The sequence below is a fragment of the Leptonychotes weddellii genome, chromosome 8 (genome assembly GCF_054177405.1).
Source record: "Leptonychotes weddellii isolate Sample4059 chromosome 8, ASM5417740v2, whole genome shotgun sequence".
Classification (NCBI taxonomy): Eukaryota; Metazoa; Chordata; class Mammalia; order Carnivora; family Phocidae; genus Leptonychotes; species Leptonychotes weddellii.
The window spans coordinates 36,004,192-36,023,261 of record NC_138376.1 but is presented as its reverse complement, the minus strand read 5'-3'; the positions used below and the strand labels follow the sequence as shown (position 1 = coordinate 36,023,261).

General features: G+C 35.6%; 1 protein-coding gene across 2 annotated transcripts in view; it reads right to left on the bottom strand.

Moving 5' to 3' along the window:
• CD2AP (CD2 associated protein) overlaps positions 1–19,070 on the bottom strand; it is a 135,602-nt gene that overhangs the window by 67,732 nt on the left and 48,800 nt on the right. For both annotated transcript variants that reach the window (XM_031030502.2, XM_006727571.3), the window contains exons 3-5: positions 17,190–17,343; positions 10,222–10,322; positions 7,109–7,229 (exon numbers count right to left, since the gene is read on the bottom strand). In XM_031030502.2, coding sequence (XP_030886362.1) covers positions 7,109–7,229; positions 10,222–10,322; positions 17,190–17,343 — 376 coding nt within the window. The remainder of the gene's footprint in view (positions 1–7,108; positions 7,230–10,221; positions 10,323–17,189; positions 17,344–19,070) is intronic.

Below are 19,070 nucleotides of genomic sequence, written 5' to 3'. Positions count from 1 at the left end.
GGCGCCTGGGTGGCTCAGTTGGTTAAGCGACTGCCTTCGGCTCAGGTCATGATCCTGGAGTCCCAGGATCGAGTCCCGCATCGGGCTCCCTGCTCGGCAGGGAGTCTGCTTCTCCCTCTGACCCTCCTCCCTCTCATGCTCTCTGTCTCTCATTCTCTCTGTCTCAAATAAATAAAATCTTTAAAAAAAAAAAAAAAAAAAAATAATGCATTAGATGGAACTCTTAAATCAAAGCTTAAAGATCTGTATTCTTTTATCACAAGAGTTCTAAAGTTCTTATAAAGCACTCACTTCCTGGCATTCAAATCAATATGCAAAAACTTTGTGCCTAAAACTTAAAAGAGTTTTTTTTTTTTTAAGGGAATTATAGTGTACTTCAGCCACTGACTTCCCCCCCCATAATCACAAAGCTCCACATTTAGAATGCAGTGTTATTTTAAAAGGGTTAAGCAAGCAAGGAAGTACATTTTTAACAGACATACTTCTGCAAAGTTACTAAAATTCAAATAAGGCTGAATAGTGCAAGAAAGTACCCAAAGTATTTATAATTATAAAAATTTAAAATAAAAATTTTTAATATAAAATGTAAAAATATAAAATATAATAAAATTTAAATTGTATTTCTTTTGCTAGTGGTCCCATATAGCCTTAAAATTCTGGGGCGCCTGGATGGCTCAGTTGGTTAAGCGTCTGCCTTTGGCTCAGGTCATGATCCCAGGGTCCTGGGACAGAGTCCCTCATAGGGCTCCCTGCTCAGCAGGGAGCCTGCTTCTCCCTCTGCCTGCCACTCCCCCTGCTTGCGCTCTCCTCTCTCTGTCAAATAAATAAAATCTTTTTAAAAAATTTTTGTACATATTTTAAGAGCTGAGTTTACATGGCATCATAAACATCATTTCACCATAAGCTTTAATTCATAATAATTTTTTGAGGGGGGGAGGGGCACAGAGAGAGGGAATCAAGCAGACTTCATGCCCAGCACAGAGCCCTACACAGGGCTCAATCTCACAACCCTGAGATCATGACCTGAGCCGAAATCAAGTCGGACGCTTAACCAAGTCAACCAGGCACCCCAAATGTTAAAAATAAATATTAGAAGATCCAATACCTATGAAACACATGAACAAAAATATGCATCAGAAGTAATTCAGGGGACAGTCTGCTAAGTAATAACTATACCACTATGTTTTCTGTACTTGTTTGTTCTCAATGTTTTTACACATCTTCAAGACATGAGTTCTGACTTTAGAATACCAAGTATTCTCAAATAAGTAGAACATAAAATAGTATATGTTTTTATGACTCATATATCTTCCTATCTAAATGATTTTCTATATTTCAATGTAATCAGCATCTGCATTGAAAGAATGATTTCAATGTCCCAACCCCACCCCACTATAACTCCCAGTATTAGGAATACAATAGTACCCACAAATGCTAAATGATCAAGCCCCTAATTTTAAAAGCACAGTGCTCCATGCAAGTAGGTTAACCAACCATAGCAGAGATTGATTCATCTACTCTCCCTAGGAATAACCCGTACCATGTCCTTGCGCTCCAGAAAACAGATGACATAATCAACTGGTATGACGGCTACCTGTTCCATATATAAATTACTAAGTTTTTTTACACTATCCCCCCCAAAGTGTTGGCCCTATAAAAAGGCACATGACATGAGAGAAAATATAATACACAGGAATAAAAATTAAACAGACCATAAGCTATTCATTTTTTGGATCCCTACAGTAAGCAGTAAGCAAACAAAGAAAAAGAACAGTCTCTGTCTATAAACAGCTGACAGTCTATTGGAGAGGAAAAACATAAACATGTGAATAGCCATACGTGCCATGATAAAAGTCTGCATAGACTGGTCAAATGAACTTCAACAAGGGTGTTATGGCGACTCAAAAGGGGAAAGGACTCTCTCTGTAACAGCTTCACCACAGGTCTCAAGGGTAATTATTAACCTTGCTTCAAGTTTACGCACTCCTTGCTTGCTCTAAATCCCTTGATTTGCAGCAGAACTAACTTTCTTTGAGATTTGCAGATCACTGACCTTGAGGACTAAAGGACCAGACTTTCTCAGAAGATAAGGCCTGACTACATTGAAAACAGCTGCCACTGATGCCAGCAAGTCCATTCCGGGTCATGTCAACATATGGCTACACCGCCTGGGCACCGGCTTCTCCTGCAGGTTACCCTCCTCCTTTTTTCCCATGCCTTCCCGTTTAAAACTCTCCAGCTTCACCTGGACAGTGAAGATGGCTTTGAGACATTATTCCACCATCTTCCCAGGTTACCAGCTTCCTGAATAAAGCAACCTTTCCTTTCCCACCATCACTTGTCCTTCGAGTATTGATTTTTCTAGCAGTGAGCAACCAAACCTGAGCTTGGAACCAGTTCTCTGTCCAGTGACATCCTTAACAAATGCTGCTAGCAAAATTGTATATCCACATGCAAAACAATGAAGTTGAACCCTTGTCTTAAACCATACACAAAAATTTACTCAAAATGAATTAATGACCTAAACATAAAACCAAAAATTATACAATTCCTAGAAGAAAACACAGGGAGAGAGTTTCATTTGCACTGGATTTGGCAATGATTTCTTAAATATGATACTAAAAGCACAAGCAACAAAAGAAAAAACAGACAAATGAGACTACCTATATGAAAAACTTCTCTACATCAAAGGAAACAATTAACAGAATGGGAGAAAATACCTGCACATCATATATCTGATAAGGGATTAATATCCATAATATATAAAGAATTACTACAACTCATCTACAAAAGGAAAAAAAACAAATAACCTGTTTGAAAAACAGACAAAGGACTTGAACAGATACTCCTCCCAAGATGATACACAAATGGCCAATAAGCATATGAAAAGATGCTCAAGATCACTAATCATTAGAGAAATGCAAATCAAAATCACAATGAGATATGATCTCATACCCATCAGGACAGCTAATAAAAAATAAAATAAGGGGCGCCTGGGTGGCTCAGTTGGTTAAGCGACTGCCTTCGGCTCAGGTCATGATCCTGGAGCCCCGGGATTGAGTCCCGCATGGGGCTCCTTGCTCGGCAGGGAGTCTGCTTCTCCCTCTGACCCTCCCCCTCTCATGCTCTCTCATTCTCACTCTCAAATAAATAAAATCTTTAAAAAAAAAAAATAATAATAATAATAAAATAAAAAACAACCCAGAAAACAAGTGTGTTTGCTGAGGATGTGGAGAAATTAGAACCCCTTACACCGTTGGTGGAAGTGTAAAATAGTGCAAACACTATGGAAAATGATATGGCATATCCTCAAGAAATTAAAAATAGAACTAGTATATAATCCAGCAATCCCACTTCTGGGTATATATCCAAATGGAAAACAAGGTCTCAAGTATCTGTATGCCCATGTTTTAACAGCCCATGTTTTACTCACAACTGCCAAGAGGGGGAAACAACTCAAACATCCATGAATGGATGAATGGATACACAAAATGCAATACATACACACAGTAAAATATTATTCAATCTGAGAGAATTCTGTCACATGCTGTAACATGGACAAACTTTGAAAACGTTATGCTAAGTGAAATAAGCCAGTCTCAAAAAGAAAATATTGTATGATTTCATTTATATGAGGTATCTAAAGTGGTCAAATTCACAGAAACAAAGTGGAATGGTGGTTCAAGGGGCAAGGAATGAGGAGTTATTTAATAGGTATGGAATTTTGATTTGTGAAATGAAAAAGTTCTGGAGATCTACTGCATGGCAATGTGAATATACATAAAACTACTGAATTATATACTAAGAAAATGGTCAAGATGATAAATTGTATATAATGTGTTTTTTATAACAATTAACAATTTTTTTTAAAAAAATGCCTGTATAGTGGAAAACAAGGGGAAGAACAATTAGAAGGAAAAGAACAGAAGTTTAGAAAATAACATCTTCTAAAATAGTTGTAGTCAGAGCTGCAGATATTTTTAATGTTTCCTAGATTATTTCTGAAAATATGAAAATGTACAAAGTAATTTTTTTAAGTGACAATGTATTCTGTTTAGAACTGTTTTCCACCAGCACCTCTTACACTCAGACCATTTTAATCCAGACTGAAATGTACTAATTTGAGTTCATATTTGTCTTATCCCTCAGAGGCCTGCACCTTAAGCTTCTGGACTGCAGAGGGGATTCTGTGCCCTCACAAAACCAACCTAGCACTTAGCACATAGAAGCCTTAAGAAATATTCACTGATTAAACTGTCCTCTACTGCTTCCTAAGGTCATTTATTTTATTCTAAAAATAAGATTAGAGTTAAAACTATTCACCAGACTGATTTATACCATCACTCTATTACCTATTATTACTAAAACTGATTCTTAAAACCCTTTCCTGAAAATTCCCTTTAAAAGTAAAGTAAACTCGGGCTCCTGGGTGGCTCAGTTGGTTAAGCGACTGCCTTCGGCTCAGGTCATGATCCTGGAGTCCCGGGATCGAGTCCCGCATCGGGCTCCCTGCTCGGCAGAGAGTCTGCTTCTCCCTCTGACCCTCCCCCTCTCATGTGCTCTCTCTCTCATTCTCTCTCTCTCAAATAAATAAATAAAATCTTTAAAAAAATAAAAAATAAATAAATAAATAAAAGTAAAGTAAACTCAATTATTTATTTCATTCATCTCTACAGCTAACGGGCTTAAGGATGAAATCATTGCAGACTAGAATGCACCCTGTGTATTAAAATAGAATTAGAGGTACCAGTAGAAATAGGTAGGCAGGCAGGTAGGTAGGTAGGTAGAGAGATGGATGATAGGTAAAGAGATACAGGAGTGTGTATGTGGGCATGTGTGTACATGTGAAAGCATTCCCCCGTTTTATCTACTAAGAGTGCCTAGAAGCAATAGCACCCCAGATCAATGAGCACACTTGTACTCAGATCTCAGTGTTTAACTACTATACCTCTCTAAAAGTAACCAACTTTGCCTGAATAAGTAGCTGATTAAGGATGAAGTAGGTAAAGTTCAACATGAGCCTGGAACATCTTGTACAACAAAATAACGAAGTGCTCAAACAATGATGAAGACCTGTTCAGAGGACACAGCAATGCAAACTGATCCATAATGAGAAAAAAGCAGACCTATGATCACCTGGAACCAGAGACAGAAACAGAGATGGACTGTATCAGGGAATGAGGAATATTCTGGGGATGATGCAAATGTTTTGTACATTTATTGTGGCAGTGGTTTTCATGGATGTATACTGTACATCTGTCAAACTCACACTGTATATTTTAAATAGGCAGATTATATATAAATTATATTTCCAATAAAGTTGATTTAAAATAAAATCACAGAAACTAATTTGAAGGAGCTTTCATGGGTCAAATCTGGTGGTATCAAAATAAATAACAGTAACAGATTAATACCTAGTAAATAAAATAGAACCCACTGGTGAGTCCACACCGATAAATAAACAAACTGAGCAGAAAGAAAGTTCTTTAGAGAAAAATGTCAATTTTATAGTCTCAAAGTATTTCCCCACAAGACACTTACCAATTATAAAGAAAACAACAGTACCCTTACACTGGCAGCACAGCTTTAACCAAGTAATTAAATTGAACATCACCAAAAAGAAAGCACAGACATCATGTGCCTCCTGATACAATGCAATGAGATAACATTTTGTAATCCTGTTAATAAAAGACAACCTGAAACTAATCATGAAGAATCTGAAGGAAAGCCCAAACTGGGATCCATTATATAAAATATCAGCATAAATCCTTCAAAATTGTCAAGAAACACAATGAAATACTGGGAAACTATTCTAAAGAAACTTGAGAAATAAATTCCCTGCATAGTCTTGTCCAGAATTGGGAGAAAAAAACAACTATACAAAGCATATACTAAAACAATTAAATCTGTATGTGAACTATGAAATAATAGTCAATATTAAATATTGTCAATATTTAATGTCAATTTTGAAAATATACTGAACCTCACTACATACATTTTTCCATACAGAAAAAGATCTACTTTAGATCCCTGCATTACCACTTTTGAATTTAATTTCTCTTACAAAAAACAAAAAACAAAACAAAACAAAAAAACAAGGGTGCCTGGTGGCTCAGTCAGTTCAGTGTCAGACTCCTGGTTTCAGCTTAGGTCACCATCTCAGGGTTGTGAGATCAAGCCCCACATTAGGCTCTGCGCTCAGGGCAGAGACTGCTTGAAATTCTCTCTCCCTCTCCCTGTGACCTTCCCCCTGCTCACTCACACATGTTCTGTCTCTCTTTCTTTCTAAAATAAATAAATAGACCTTAAAAAAAAAAAAAAAAAAACTAAACTCCACAGCAATTCTTAAAAATAAAAATAATTTAAATTCAGCTTTGGGATAAAATGTTCTCTCTTTTTTTTTTTTTTTTTAAGATTTTATTTATTTATTTGACAGAGAGACACAGCCAGAGAGGGAACGCAAGCAGGGGGAGTGGGAGAGGGAGAAGCAGGCTTCCCACCGAGTCGGGAGCCTGATGCGGGGCTTGATCCCAGGACCCTGGGATCATGACCTAAGCCGAAGGCAGATGCTTAACGACTGAGCTACCCAGGTGCCCCTGGGATAAATGTTCTCAATCATACTTTTAAATGGTGAGCAAATTTAAGATGAATTTGTGGGTAAGCCTATAAATGAGGGCAATCACAAAATATTAAATGATATTCTGGCTACACAAAAATCTAATTTATTATCTGAATATGAACAAAAACAAAAGCAAGATTTTTTAATTAAAAAATTCTAAAATCTCTGAAGTAGTTATGACATTTGCAAACTCAAATCAAAACATTAGTACATCTTAAGTGGAAAGAAATCAGATAACATAAGTAGTATTAACTCATAATCAGGGTACTGAACTTTTACTTTGGGTTGAAACAGACATCAGAGAAGGAAAAATATTAAATTATTTGCCTAGATATTTAGTTCATTTTAAGTCCCTGTCATAGCTGCTTTTTAAAAGTAGAAAAACTGAAGCTCATAGTTCAACAAGAACAGAGTTTCAAAAAATACCAAATAAACATCAGATCATATATAATTTTATTTAAATCTATTCAAATTTTTAAAATAATCTACCTGAATCCTCCTGGGCTTCATGAGTTTCACCATCATCTGTTACCTCTAATTCTTTCACAAAATTTGAGGGAAACAGTCCCAACTTGTTGTTCAGCGTTCCACTCCACCAGCCTTCTTCTACCTGAAAGAGTTCACAACTCAAAAATAATAAAAAGTTCTCTTAAGTAAAATCTTCCCACTATGGGAAAATTAAACTACATTAAGTGAATGAGCACAAAGTTAGTGATGCAAAATAATCCCTCTAAATCTGTAAGAAAATAATGGTGAAAAATATATTCTAAGTAGATTAAATCTAAATTGATTAGACTTATCATATATGGGATTAGTCATATCAGTAGCATTTACAATGAGAATTTGTAATCAACTGCAATCCACGGTGTAAGTAATTTTTATAAAAATATCAGATAACCAAGAATAAGGTATTAATAGCAGGAAGTAGATAGCTCTCTTCTGGAACATCACTCTTTTAAACACCACTGAGCCTCAATTTGTAATTATTTCAATATTTGTAATATGTTTCATATATTATTTAAGTATATGAAAATTCAGATTTAGAAAAAGTTTGATGACTATAAGAATATAACTTCCCAAATGCCACATAAAATTACTAAGCCTTTTTACTTAAACAGTGAATCTTAACCCAAGTAAGAAAAAGAACACTCCCCAAACGTCAACCAGAAATATCCTCGGGAACCAAACTCTTTAGAAAAATACTTACATTCACTAGTAACAAGGTTACTAATTTTCATGGTTATTTAATACTATTTAATAATTTTTAAAATGTATAATTTTTACTAAGGATGCTAAAAGGTCTTAATAGGTAAAAGAAAAATTTTAAGAGTAAACTATTCACTGTTAACAGCAGAACATGAAATATCACTACTAGAAAAGGCTCTTTATTTAAAATATGTTTTAAATGTTTTTCACTTCAGAATTACAAAGCAAACTTTAATAAGGTATTCGTCCAACAGGCACTCACTACGTATGAGCCATGGTGTTAACTGCTAGTGAAAGACTGAGATTTGCATATGAGAAATCTCTGCCCTTGAGTGAAACAATCTAAAGAAGAAAACAAATACTAAGTAGATATTACAATGTAATGTAAGAGGTACTACAACAAAAGTATGAACAAATTGCTGTAAGAGCACAAAAGGACTTAAAAGATTCAAAAAGGCTTCCCTAAAAAGAAATGACAAAAAAAGCTGGATATTAAAGACTGAATAAGAGTTTTCTAGGTACAAACCAAGTTAAAAATACGGTGACATAAAAATAAAGGATTTATTCCTGGAATATATACAGCTGAAATACAAGATGGCTAGAACACAAACTGTTGGAGGGAGAAATGGAAAGCTCTTAAGACTGAAGAGTTCAGAATTTGTTAGCAGACTTAAGGAGACACCAAAGGATTGAGAGTTCTTCAAACCAAGGTGATGGGGATATACAGACCAAACTGTAACAGATACAACTGAGAAAAACATCAGGAAACTTAATTATCTACACCTGCAATCCCAAATTGGCAGCAACTGAGTAGTTAGGGTAAAAATAACCTTGTAATTCCCATAAATTAAGGAATTCCTAAGAGGCAGGATAGTATAGCAGTAAAGAATAATGACTCAAATTGTAGATTCGGATTCTGGCTCCTCTGCATCCCATGCATATGGACTTGGGCAAAAATGGCTGAAACAAGATCTCCTATCCCACATGATCATCTACAAGGTAACCTTGACATTCCACCAACAGATGGTCTTTGTTCCACTGCCTTCAATCTTGCTGGCTTTTGACATGCTTGTAGCCAATAGAATATGGTGAAAGTGACACTATCACTTCCAAGGTCAGATTATAAAAGGCTATCACCATGTTTGCTGAAATGTTTATACTAACAGCCCTGAAATGGCATGCAATAAGTCCAACTATCTTGGGGCCTCACACAATGAGAAAGCCAAGTCAAATGGAGAAGCTACCTAATAGGTCTCCAGAGGCAGTCTTCGAGCCTTTTAGGTACCAATCACGTCAGTTAAGGCGCCTTCCCATGATTCCACCAGCACCCGAACTTTGAGTCTTTCCAGTTGAGCTCTCCAGACATCTTGGAACAGAGGCACAAGCCATCCCAACCATGCCCTATCTGAAATCTTGAGTCACACAACCCATGAATCTAATAAGATAGCTATTCTTGGCTACAAAGTTTGGGCCAGCACGTTATGCAGCAACAGTAACTAGAACAGCCCATCACTTATCTTCCATGACTCCATCTCTTCATATATAAAATGGATATAAAAATTCCTGTCTGCTTAGGTTGTTTAGAAATTTAAAGAAAATAAATGTGAAACACTTAGCATAATGCTTTAGACACATAGCCTCAATAAACATTAACTATTATTATTGCCACCTGGTAGAAATAAACAGAACTGTCTCATATATATTGGAATTTAATATAAACATTAAGTGATAAATTATATTACATGATGTTATGACATAAAATCAATCCCCATGACTATATCTGATATCAAAACATATACTTTGAAGAAAATGGGATCTTCAGCTGCCAAATGAAATTTTTAATATTCTTTTAACGGTAAAAGAAGAGATATGAAAAGTTATGTCTACCATCTTTTTAAATCTCACTGTAATATATTAAAATGTGGGAAAAGTGTTTTTGGTTCACATTTGAATGTGACAATTCAAACAAGGCAAAGCTTTTAAAAAGATTCTGTTTTTTGTATCCCTCTGCTATGCAGAAGGTAAAACTGCTTCTATTTTATTTCTTTGGGCCTAAAAGGAATTCAGAATCGAAGGAAATGTTTATTTTTATTCTTAGCTACTTAGATTACATTAATCTTCAGCTTAAAAATTTTTATTCCTAAAATCAACACATACAAATACAGTACACAAATAACCAGGTGTAGTAAGAATTTAAAGCTTTATTCCAACAGGTAAGACAACCTTACATTAAGACATTAAGGAAGCATTTTAAAACCTGTATCTTAAAATTTTTATAAAATACAAAGAAACTGGCAAAAAATTCTAATGAAAAATTAATACTCTTACAAAGCAGTTTTCTAATACCCAGAGCATCAATTCCAATTGCTGCTTTATCTCTAGCACGTTTTCCTTACCTCTTCACTAATATCAATAATATCTCCCACTTTCAGCTCCAGTTCATCCTCATTTTGTGGAATATACTCAAAGAGAACTTTACACTGACGCTTCTTGGTCTCTAAAAGAAGTGACATAGTAAAAAATGAAGTTAAGAAAGATCATTAAAACAAACAATAGCACCTTTATTTACACACCATATTTATTGCCATAGAATTCATATGTATGAATAAAACAGAACATGTAAGCATTCTAAGCAGCTAACCACAATCAGTTCTGGCTGGCTTTTCACCTTGCCCCCACATTATGCATGCCAAAATAAATTCAAACCAAATACAACTAAGGTACATGGTTCCCAGCCATGAAATCTATTTATACATCTAATCCCACCAATTACACCAAAGTAAAATATCCAATGCCAATTTTGAAACTTAAAATATAAACAATAAAAGACACTGTTGGCACAACAAATTTTTTCACAGACAAGCTGTCTTCCAAGCCAGTAATTTTCAGACTACTTCCTGATTAAAGTCTGGAAATACTAAAAATGCACTAACTTAAGAGTGTCTGTGTTAAAAAGTCACAAAATGAAAAAGTCCAAAATGTATATTAAGAGTTCTATTTTCTGACATATAAAAATCAAACTCACCTAGGTACAGATAAAAATTTTACTTAAAGTTTTCAAACAAGTTTCATTTATTCAAATAAGTGACGATCATTTATAACCATCCAGGCTTGTAGTTCTCAACTTCTTTCAAACTCTAAGAGTTGAGAACTCAGATTCACCCTCATCTTTAAAACTGACTCATTAAAGCACCTATGGGTAGATCAGGTATAACTGATTCAAGGATAACTTCTTGCTATTCAAAGTATGTTCCTCAGACCAGCAGCAAGAAATGCAGTATCTCAGGCTCCACCTTGGACCTACCCATTATGGACTGAACTGTGTCCTTGACTATATTGGGAGGTAGGGTCTTTTTGGGAAGGTAATTACGGTTAAATAACATCATAAAAGGGAGCCCTAATCCCCACACACACTTAATTGTGCACATGTGCATGTGGGCATACACAAAAGGCCATGTGAGGATACAGGGGAAAGGCAGGTACTTGCAATTCTGGAAAAGAGGCCTCACCAAAATCCAACTCTGACAGCACCTTGATTTTAGAATTCTAACCTCCAGAACTATGAGAAAATAAGCTTCTGTTGTTTAAGCCACCTAGTCTGGGATATTTTGTTATAGCAGCCCTTGCAGGCTGAATCAGAATCTGCAGTTTAAGATCCCCTAGATGATTCTTAATCTTGTACTCAGTGATCTAATTATACTGATTTCTAATTGCTTGAAAATGACAAATCCTATTCCTTCTAAGACTTAAATATACTGTTTTTTGAGGCACCTGGGTGGCTCAGGCAGTTAAGCATCTGCCTTCAGCTCATGATCCCAGGGTCCTGGGATAGATCCCCATGTCAGGCTCCCTGCTCAGCAGGAGAGTCTGCTTTTCCCTTTCCCTCTGCCCCATCCCCTCTCGTGCTCTCTCATGCTCTCTCTCTCTCTCAAATAAATAAAATCTTTAAAATATATATATACTGTTTATTTGGCCAAGGACGCTTTACTTTCATCCACAGAGTCCACCTTTCTCGGGCTTCAACTCATCTTCAGGTCTCAACTAAGAAGAAACCTCTTCCCAAATAGCTTTCTGAATTAGGCACTCTTCCTTTGTGTTTCTATAGCACCCTATACTTACACTATTTAATTCTGTAACCTACCTGTTACTGACAACTCACTTCTTCCTTTTTATTCTATCATAATGATTTTTTCATGTGTGTACACCCCATCCTCTGTAGGCTAAAGATAAATGGGCACTGAGGGGCACCTGGGTGGCTCAGTTGGTTAAATGACTGCCTTCGGCTCAGGTCATGATCCTGGAGTCCCGGGATCGAGTCCCACATCGGGCTCTCTGCTCAGCAAGGGGTCTGCTTCTCCCTCTGACCCTCTTCCCTCTCGTGCTCTCTGTCTCTCATTCTCTCTCTCTCAAATAAATAAATAAAATCTTTAAAAAAAAAAAAATGGGCACTGAGTTTAACTGCTTTCTCCCTAGTATCTAACATAGTGCCTGGCCTATTGTCAGGCCCATTAAATATTTTTGAATGAATTAACAATTATCTAGGCCTAACTATATGGCATTAATGCCAAGAAATATCATGCCAAGAGTATCTACATTCCATCAATCCTTTACAAACACCAACAATCCTGTGACTTTTCTTAATAAATTAAATACACACTTAAGCAACTAAAAGAATTTAGTAAACAGGCAACAATTAGTAATAAAATACAAATACATAATGAGACAGTAAATATTTAGAGCAAACTACAAATATCCCAAAAATTAATAGAAAGGATAGGTTTGAACTGGAACAGACGTGGAAGAATTCAAAGAAAAATGATCAGAGTTACACAATTAAAGATGAACACAATACAAGAAGGTGGAAAAGACGTGGCAGATATTCTAGATAAAAAAGTTTTCCCAGGGGCGCCTGGGTAGCTCAGTTGTTAAGCATCTGCCTTCGGCTCAGGTCATGATCCCAGAGTCCTGGGATTGAGCCCCGCGTCGGGCTCCCTGCTTAGCAGGGAGTCTGCTTCTCCCTCTCCCTCTGCTGCTCCCCTGCTTGTGTTCTCTCTGTGTCTCTCTCTCTGTCAAATAAATAAAATCTTTAAAAAAAAAAAAAAATTTTTTTTAAGTTTTCCCAAAGAAATAGGAGTTGATAATACAAGGATTCTAAAGAAATTGTTGTTGCTGACAACAAAAGAGAATGCTTAAAAGCAGTCTAGATAGATACAACTTCACTACATCAAGTCATAACCTCTCCAAATAAACTTCTGTATATAGTAAAAAAAAGATGCCATGCTACAGAAGAAATAACACTAGCTTGGAAGTCAGAAGACTTGAGTTCTAGTACAGCTGTTATTTCCTCATTATTTGACCTAAGTTCTCTGGGAATCAATGTCCTGAATTACAAAATAAAAGAGTTGGATGAGACAACCATGACCGTTACTTCAGTTCTGATATTATATGGATCTATGAAAACTGTTTACCAAAACAAAAAATAAATCCAACTGAACCTCCAAAACAATAAAAGAAGCAATCAACACATGAAAGAGGTACAAAATAGATGACAATCAAATAGAAAAATCTAGTCTCCAAATAAACAGTTACACCTCAGTAATTGTTTCCTCCATTTCATAATGGAATATCTGATTTTAAAAATGTTTTACAATAGGGCGCCTGGGTGGCTCAGTCGTTAAGCGTCTGCCTTCGGATCAGGTCATGATCCCGGGGTCCTGGGATCGAGTCCCACATCGGGCTCCCTGCTTGGCGGGAAGCCTGCTTCTCGCTCTCCCACTCCCCCTGCTTGTGTTCCTGCTCTCGCTGTCTCTCTCTCTGTCAAATAAATAAATAAAATCTTTAAAAAAAAAAAAAAAAAAATGTTTTACAATAGAAGAAACCAAAGAAAGTAAACACTGACCATACTTTTTTTTTTTTTAAGATTTTATTTATTTATTTGACAGAGAGAGAGAGAGCACAAGCAAGTGAGCACAAGCAGGGGGAAGGGCTGAGGGAGAGTGAGAAGCAGGCTCCCCGCTGGCAGGGAGCCTGATGTGGGACTCGATCCCAGGACCCAGAAATTATGACCCAAGCCCAAGGCAGACGCTCAACCAGCTGAGCCATCCAGGCACCCCAACGCTGACCATACTTTTATAACTAACCTAGAGTTTACAGTATAATTTTTCAAATGTCACCTTTCATTACATCTCAGAGTAAATTTTTAAGTAGTAACTTAATAGTGGCTTTTATGCATACTGCAGGAAAACTTCTCATTTCTTACACTATAGATAAATACAGTCCCTAAATACTTTTGGAAGTTGAAGTGAGCTTGAGAAAATGTGTCCATTGTAGTTAGCACTTCATAGGTGAAGGAGAAATGATCTACATTACTGAAAAATTCTATTCTGCTCAGGGTGCACTTCACAGAAAATCCTATCATTTGATAATTTTAGGCCTTTAAAAAAAATGTAGCTTGCTTCTTCTTAATGAGTATGAATATCTTTTAAATAACTTAAAGTAGATAAAGAGTATTAATTAGCTCCCCCGCACCCAAGCATATCAGTAACTTTGAGGAGCCTAGTTATATCATAACCAAAAACTTTTGAGTTTGTGCTTTTTTCCCTGTTCACACACTAAGCATAATTCACCAGAGTGTTTTCCAAAGTAGTTTGCAAAATTATTTGCAAATAATTTTTCCCCCAAAGGAAAGAGCCACATTGGATAAAAAATATCTGAACGGCCCCTATTATTACTACAAAATATGAGCCATTTATTTAAACTTAGGATTTTCTGTTTTATTTCCTATTTTAGGAAAAATAGAAAGTAACTTTACTTTTTTAAGTTGCTTAAACAAAATTCTCTACAACATTATCTCTGTGCCTGATTTTATAAGGGTCTCAGCAGCAATGTGACCTGTAACCAGTTTTTGCTATGAGATGCGCAAATTTTTCTCTTCTATAACTTTAGCAACTTACAGTAATTGTCCTGGAAAACATTATTCTGTGCTCACCCTAAAAAACACCTGTTTGTTTTACCAGTTATTATGGTTAGCTTACACACATAAGCAAAAGTGTGGCTTTGTGACTAGACTTCATGAAATAGCCAACAGTTTTTTGGCTTGGGAGACTAAAGAAGAATAGCTAACAAGCCCAGTTTCCAGCTACTTACCACCACAATATGTACTTGAAACTCTCTTTTTAAGTTGCTTAAACAAAATTCAATACACATGCAGATTCACTTGTCTTGGCATACAGAGATTAAAATTGAACATTCACATTGCAGATTATTTTATCAACTTTTACAATGGTTTTTTTAATTATTAATAATACTGGATAGTAGTATCCACTACTATTTAATATTAAAATAAACCACCTTTTGAATTACTGGTCTATTTTGTGAATTAAGGATATGATACAAACAATAACAAAAAAAAATCGGATTAAAAAAAAAAACATTAGCTTGCTTTTCCTGGAAAATCAATCTGAAAGCAAAAACAACCTGCATCCTGTTTTACATGTTAGCTAGCACCAAATTACCAATTTAGTCCTTGCAAGAACATGCACTTAAAAACAAGTTATGGAGGATCCTCAGGAAAAAGTCTAATAAACCTCCTGGCACCAACTACATAATGGTTTTTCCTTTTACAAGAAAAAGAATTATAACCAGTGTTCTTGAGGAAGGTAAAATTTAGTATGTCTTCTCTTATTAGGAGACAAAAATGAATAAAATAATCATAACCTTGAAGTCCTTTGTCTAGTCTCTACTTAAGAAAACTGTCCTGGGGCGCCTGGGTGGCTCAGTTGTTAAGCGTCTGCCTTCGGCTCAGGTCATGATCCCAGAATCCTGGGATCGAGCCCCACATCGGGCTCCCTGAGCTGCGGGAAGCCTGCTTCTCCCTCTCCCACTCCCCCTGCTTGTGTTCCTTCTCTCGCTATCTCTCTCTGTCAAATAAATAAATCTTTAAAAAAAAAAAAAGAAAACTGTCCTTTTAAAGCTCAGTAAAACTAAAGAAGGTGGTAAATGGATTTTATAATAGACGGATGTCATAAATTAACTCTCCAGTGGGCCTAAAAATTCTCCTATGCACAGAAATTCCATATAGAGGTACACCTGTAGGATATGAAATACTCTCGGTGATCTGTCCCCCAGTCTCTAAAACAGAGTCTGAGCATCCAGGACAATTAAAACTATCGAAACTGTTCACCTTCAGGCAGTAGTCTGAAAGCAGTATGCGTAATATCTAAATATTGTTTGTACAATGCATTTACTGGGAAACAACACAGAATCCTTTAATTGGTCTTACTGTCATGAAATCTTTTTAATTTTTATGAAAATCTGCTTTCATCTTATGAAAATAATCAAAGGATGACAGAACCGAGAAAGTAAAGGTTTCCCCCAAACTTCAGATAGTAGCACAGAAGTAGCAAGATAATAAGGAGACTCCATAAAAATCATAAGTAGTCTTATATTTGTAAAATGTATATAAACAAAATTTCTTTACTGTAGACTACTTGGTACCACAAGGGATTTACAGACCACAATATCAAAGACATTGATCTAAGATAAATATGGTTAAATACTCATTTACCACTTATTAACTCAAATTAATCATGGAATTCAGTGTTCAATCTCTCAAGGGGCTTCAGGTCTTACTATGTTAAAATACCATCTGCTCCCATAAATGCTGTATTTTGTACATGTTTAATGTTTAATACTTTAGTAACTGTCTTTCCCAATACTGTAAGCTTTTTGAAAACAGCAATATTAGCTGTCTTTTTTACCACTTTCTCACCAGCAGCAAAATAAAACTCAAGAGACTAAATGATCTAAGGTCATAAGATGGAATCAAACTCATGTCTGATTTCAAATGTGGTGCTCTCCCTCTATGCTAAAATGTTCTAACATATTTATAGAGTACTAACTACCTAAAAGGACTGCTGGGCCAATCACCTTGTGAAGCTGAATGTCTATATTCAGATGTCTAACCAATGAAGAAAAACATACTGCCAAAATGCATGCATCTATACTGCTTAAAGATGAGCAGACATCTTAGCATAAAATAAATTTTATTTATGGTATAAATATATAAATTGTATTAAAATAAATTTAAGGCAAAGCATCAACTATTCAACAGAACCTGTAAGGCTAATAAGAAAACAAAGCCCCATACTTTAATTTCTAATTCCTATAAACAATTGTCAGCAGGTCATGCTCAATTATTGTATGAAGAATGACTACAAGGGCCAATAACTAGTAACATGAGAATATGTAGGAAGTTTCTGCAGTCCACTGCAAAAGGTTAAGCTAATTTTTCTTAACATAACTTATGAACGGTTATAAAACATCCTTTATTTTGATTTAAACAGGAAAGAAATTATTTACATACTCTTCTTAATGTTTTTGGTTTGTGGATGTGGTTGAATTCCTCCAGCTGGAAGTCCATAGGTGCTTATTCGTTGTACAAGACTTGCTACATTCCCATGTCTTTCCCGTTTAATGGGCAAATTGTCATCCTTGGATTCTGTCTCTCTCTTAATTTCCTATAAAAGAGGAAATCAGTAAATAGGCAAATTAAGTTGTAGTTTATTAAATTAAATCCTCAAATGTAAAATACCAAAACACCGGTACAGTGATTATTATATAAAACATGACATCAAATTTTTCTCTGCCCACACATATCTAAAGAATGCAGCACACTTTGGTAACAGTGACTCATGAGTTTAAGTCTTACCAAAACGGGAGACAGACGTAAAGAAAGACGGGCTGAAACACCACCTCCACCCCAAGATACAAAGAAACTCTGAGATACATAAACAATGAAACAAACAATAATTCTAAATCAGGGTGGGCAAACTTTTTCTATAAAGGGCCAAATAGTAAAATATTTTAGAATTTGTGGGCCATATAATCTCTACTGGAAAAATGAACCCTACCATTTGTAGTGCAAAAGCAGTTATATACTTAAATGAATGAACACAGCTATACTCCAAAAAATTTTATTTATGGACACTAAAATTTCAATTTCATGTAATTTTTACATGACATTAAATGTCGTTCTTTTGATTTCTTCCAACTATTTAAAAATTCTTAACTAGCATTCTCAGCTCATGGGTGTTATAAAAACAGGAGATGTTCAGATTTGACCTGTGGGCTGTAGTTTGATGAAACCTGTTCTAAGTCATAGTGCTAACAGAAGATATGCAAACCTTCATGAAAAGAAGAGGCGCCTGGGTGGCTCAGTGGGTTGACCATCCAATTCTTGATTTCATCTCAGGTCGTGATCTCATGGTCATGGGGTCAAGCCCCAAGTTGGGCTCCCTGTTCAGCAGGTAATCTGCTTGAGATTCTCTCTCCCTCTCGCTCTGCCCCTCCCCCTGCTCTCTCACACTCTCTTTCTCTCTCTAAATAAATAAATCTTAAAAAAAAAACCCTCATGAAAAGAAGTATGCAATTAAAAAAAGACAAATGGAAAGTCATTCCATGTTCAGTGATTAAAAGCTCAATTATTTAAGGATATCAATTCTCCCTAAAATTGATGCAATGATGCAATGCAATCCCAATAACTGTACCAAAGATTTGGGAGAGCAATAAACTGGTTTTAAATTTGTATAGAAAAAAACACAAAGAACAGCCAGAATACTTCAGGGAAAACAAAGTGAGGGGGCTTTTCTTTTTAATAAGATATAAAGAAAAACTATATGATACTATAATTTAGACAGTGTGGTACTAGCATAAAAAGACATACTGATAAATGAAACAAAATAGTCCATGAACAGAAAAGCCTGACTTATAACAGATAAAAAGCAAAGAAAAACACATGATGGCTCATAAAACTAATATTCCATATTTAGGGGGTTGGGAGAAAACTGTATTCCTATACCTCACACATTTGATAATAAAACTTAAAAATTTCTGTTTATTAAAAGTAGACATCAGAAAAGCAAATCACTAACCAGAAGATACTTTTCACATACAAAGTTAACAAAGAATTTGTTATCTCTAGGTGTTTACATCTACCACAAGGTTAACCAAGTTGTTACTCTCTAGCTGGTAGGATTTCAGACAATTTTCACTTCTTTATACTGTTCAGAATTGTTTCATGTTTGTTTTGTTTTTATTTTTTTATTTTTTTTTTCCTTTTAACTATTTTTTTTTTATTCTTATGTTAATCCCCATACATTACATCATTGGTTCTAGATGAAGTGTTCCATGATTCATTGTTCGTGCACAACACCCAGTGCTCCATGCAGAACGTGCCCTCCTCAAT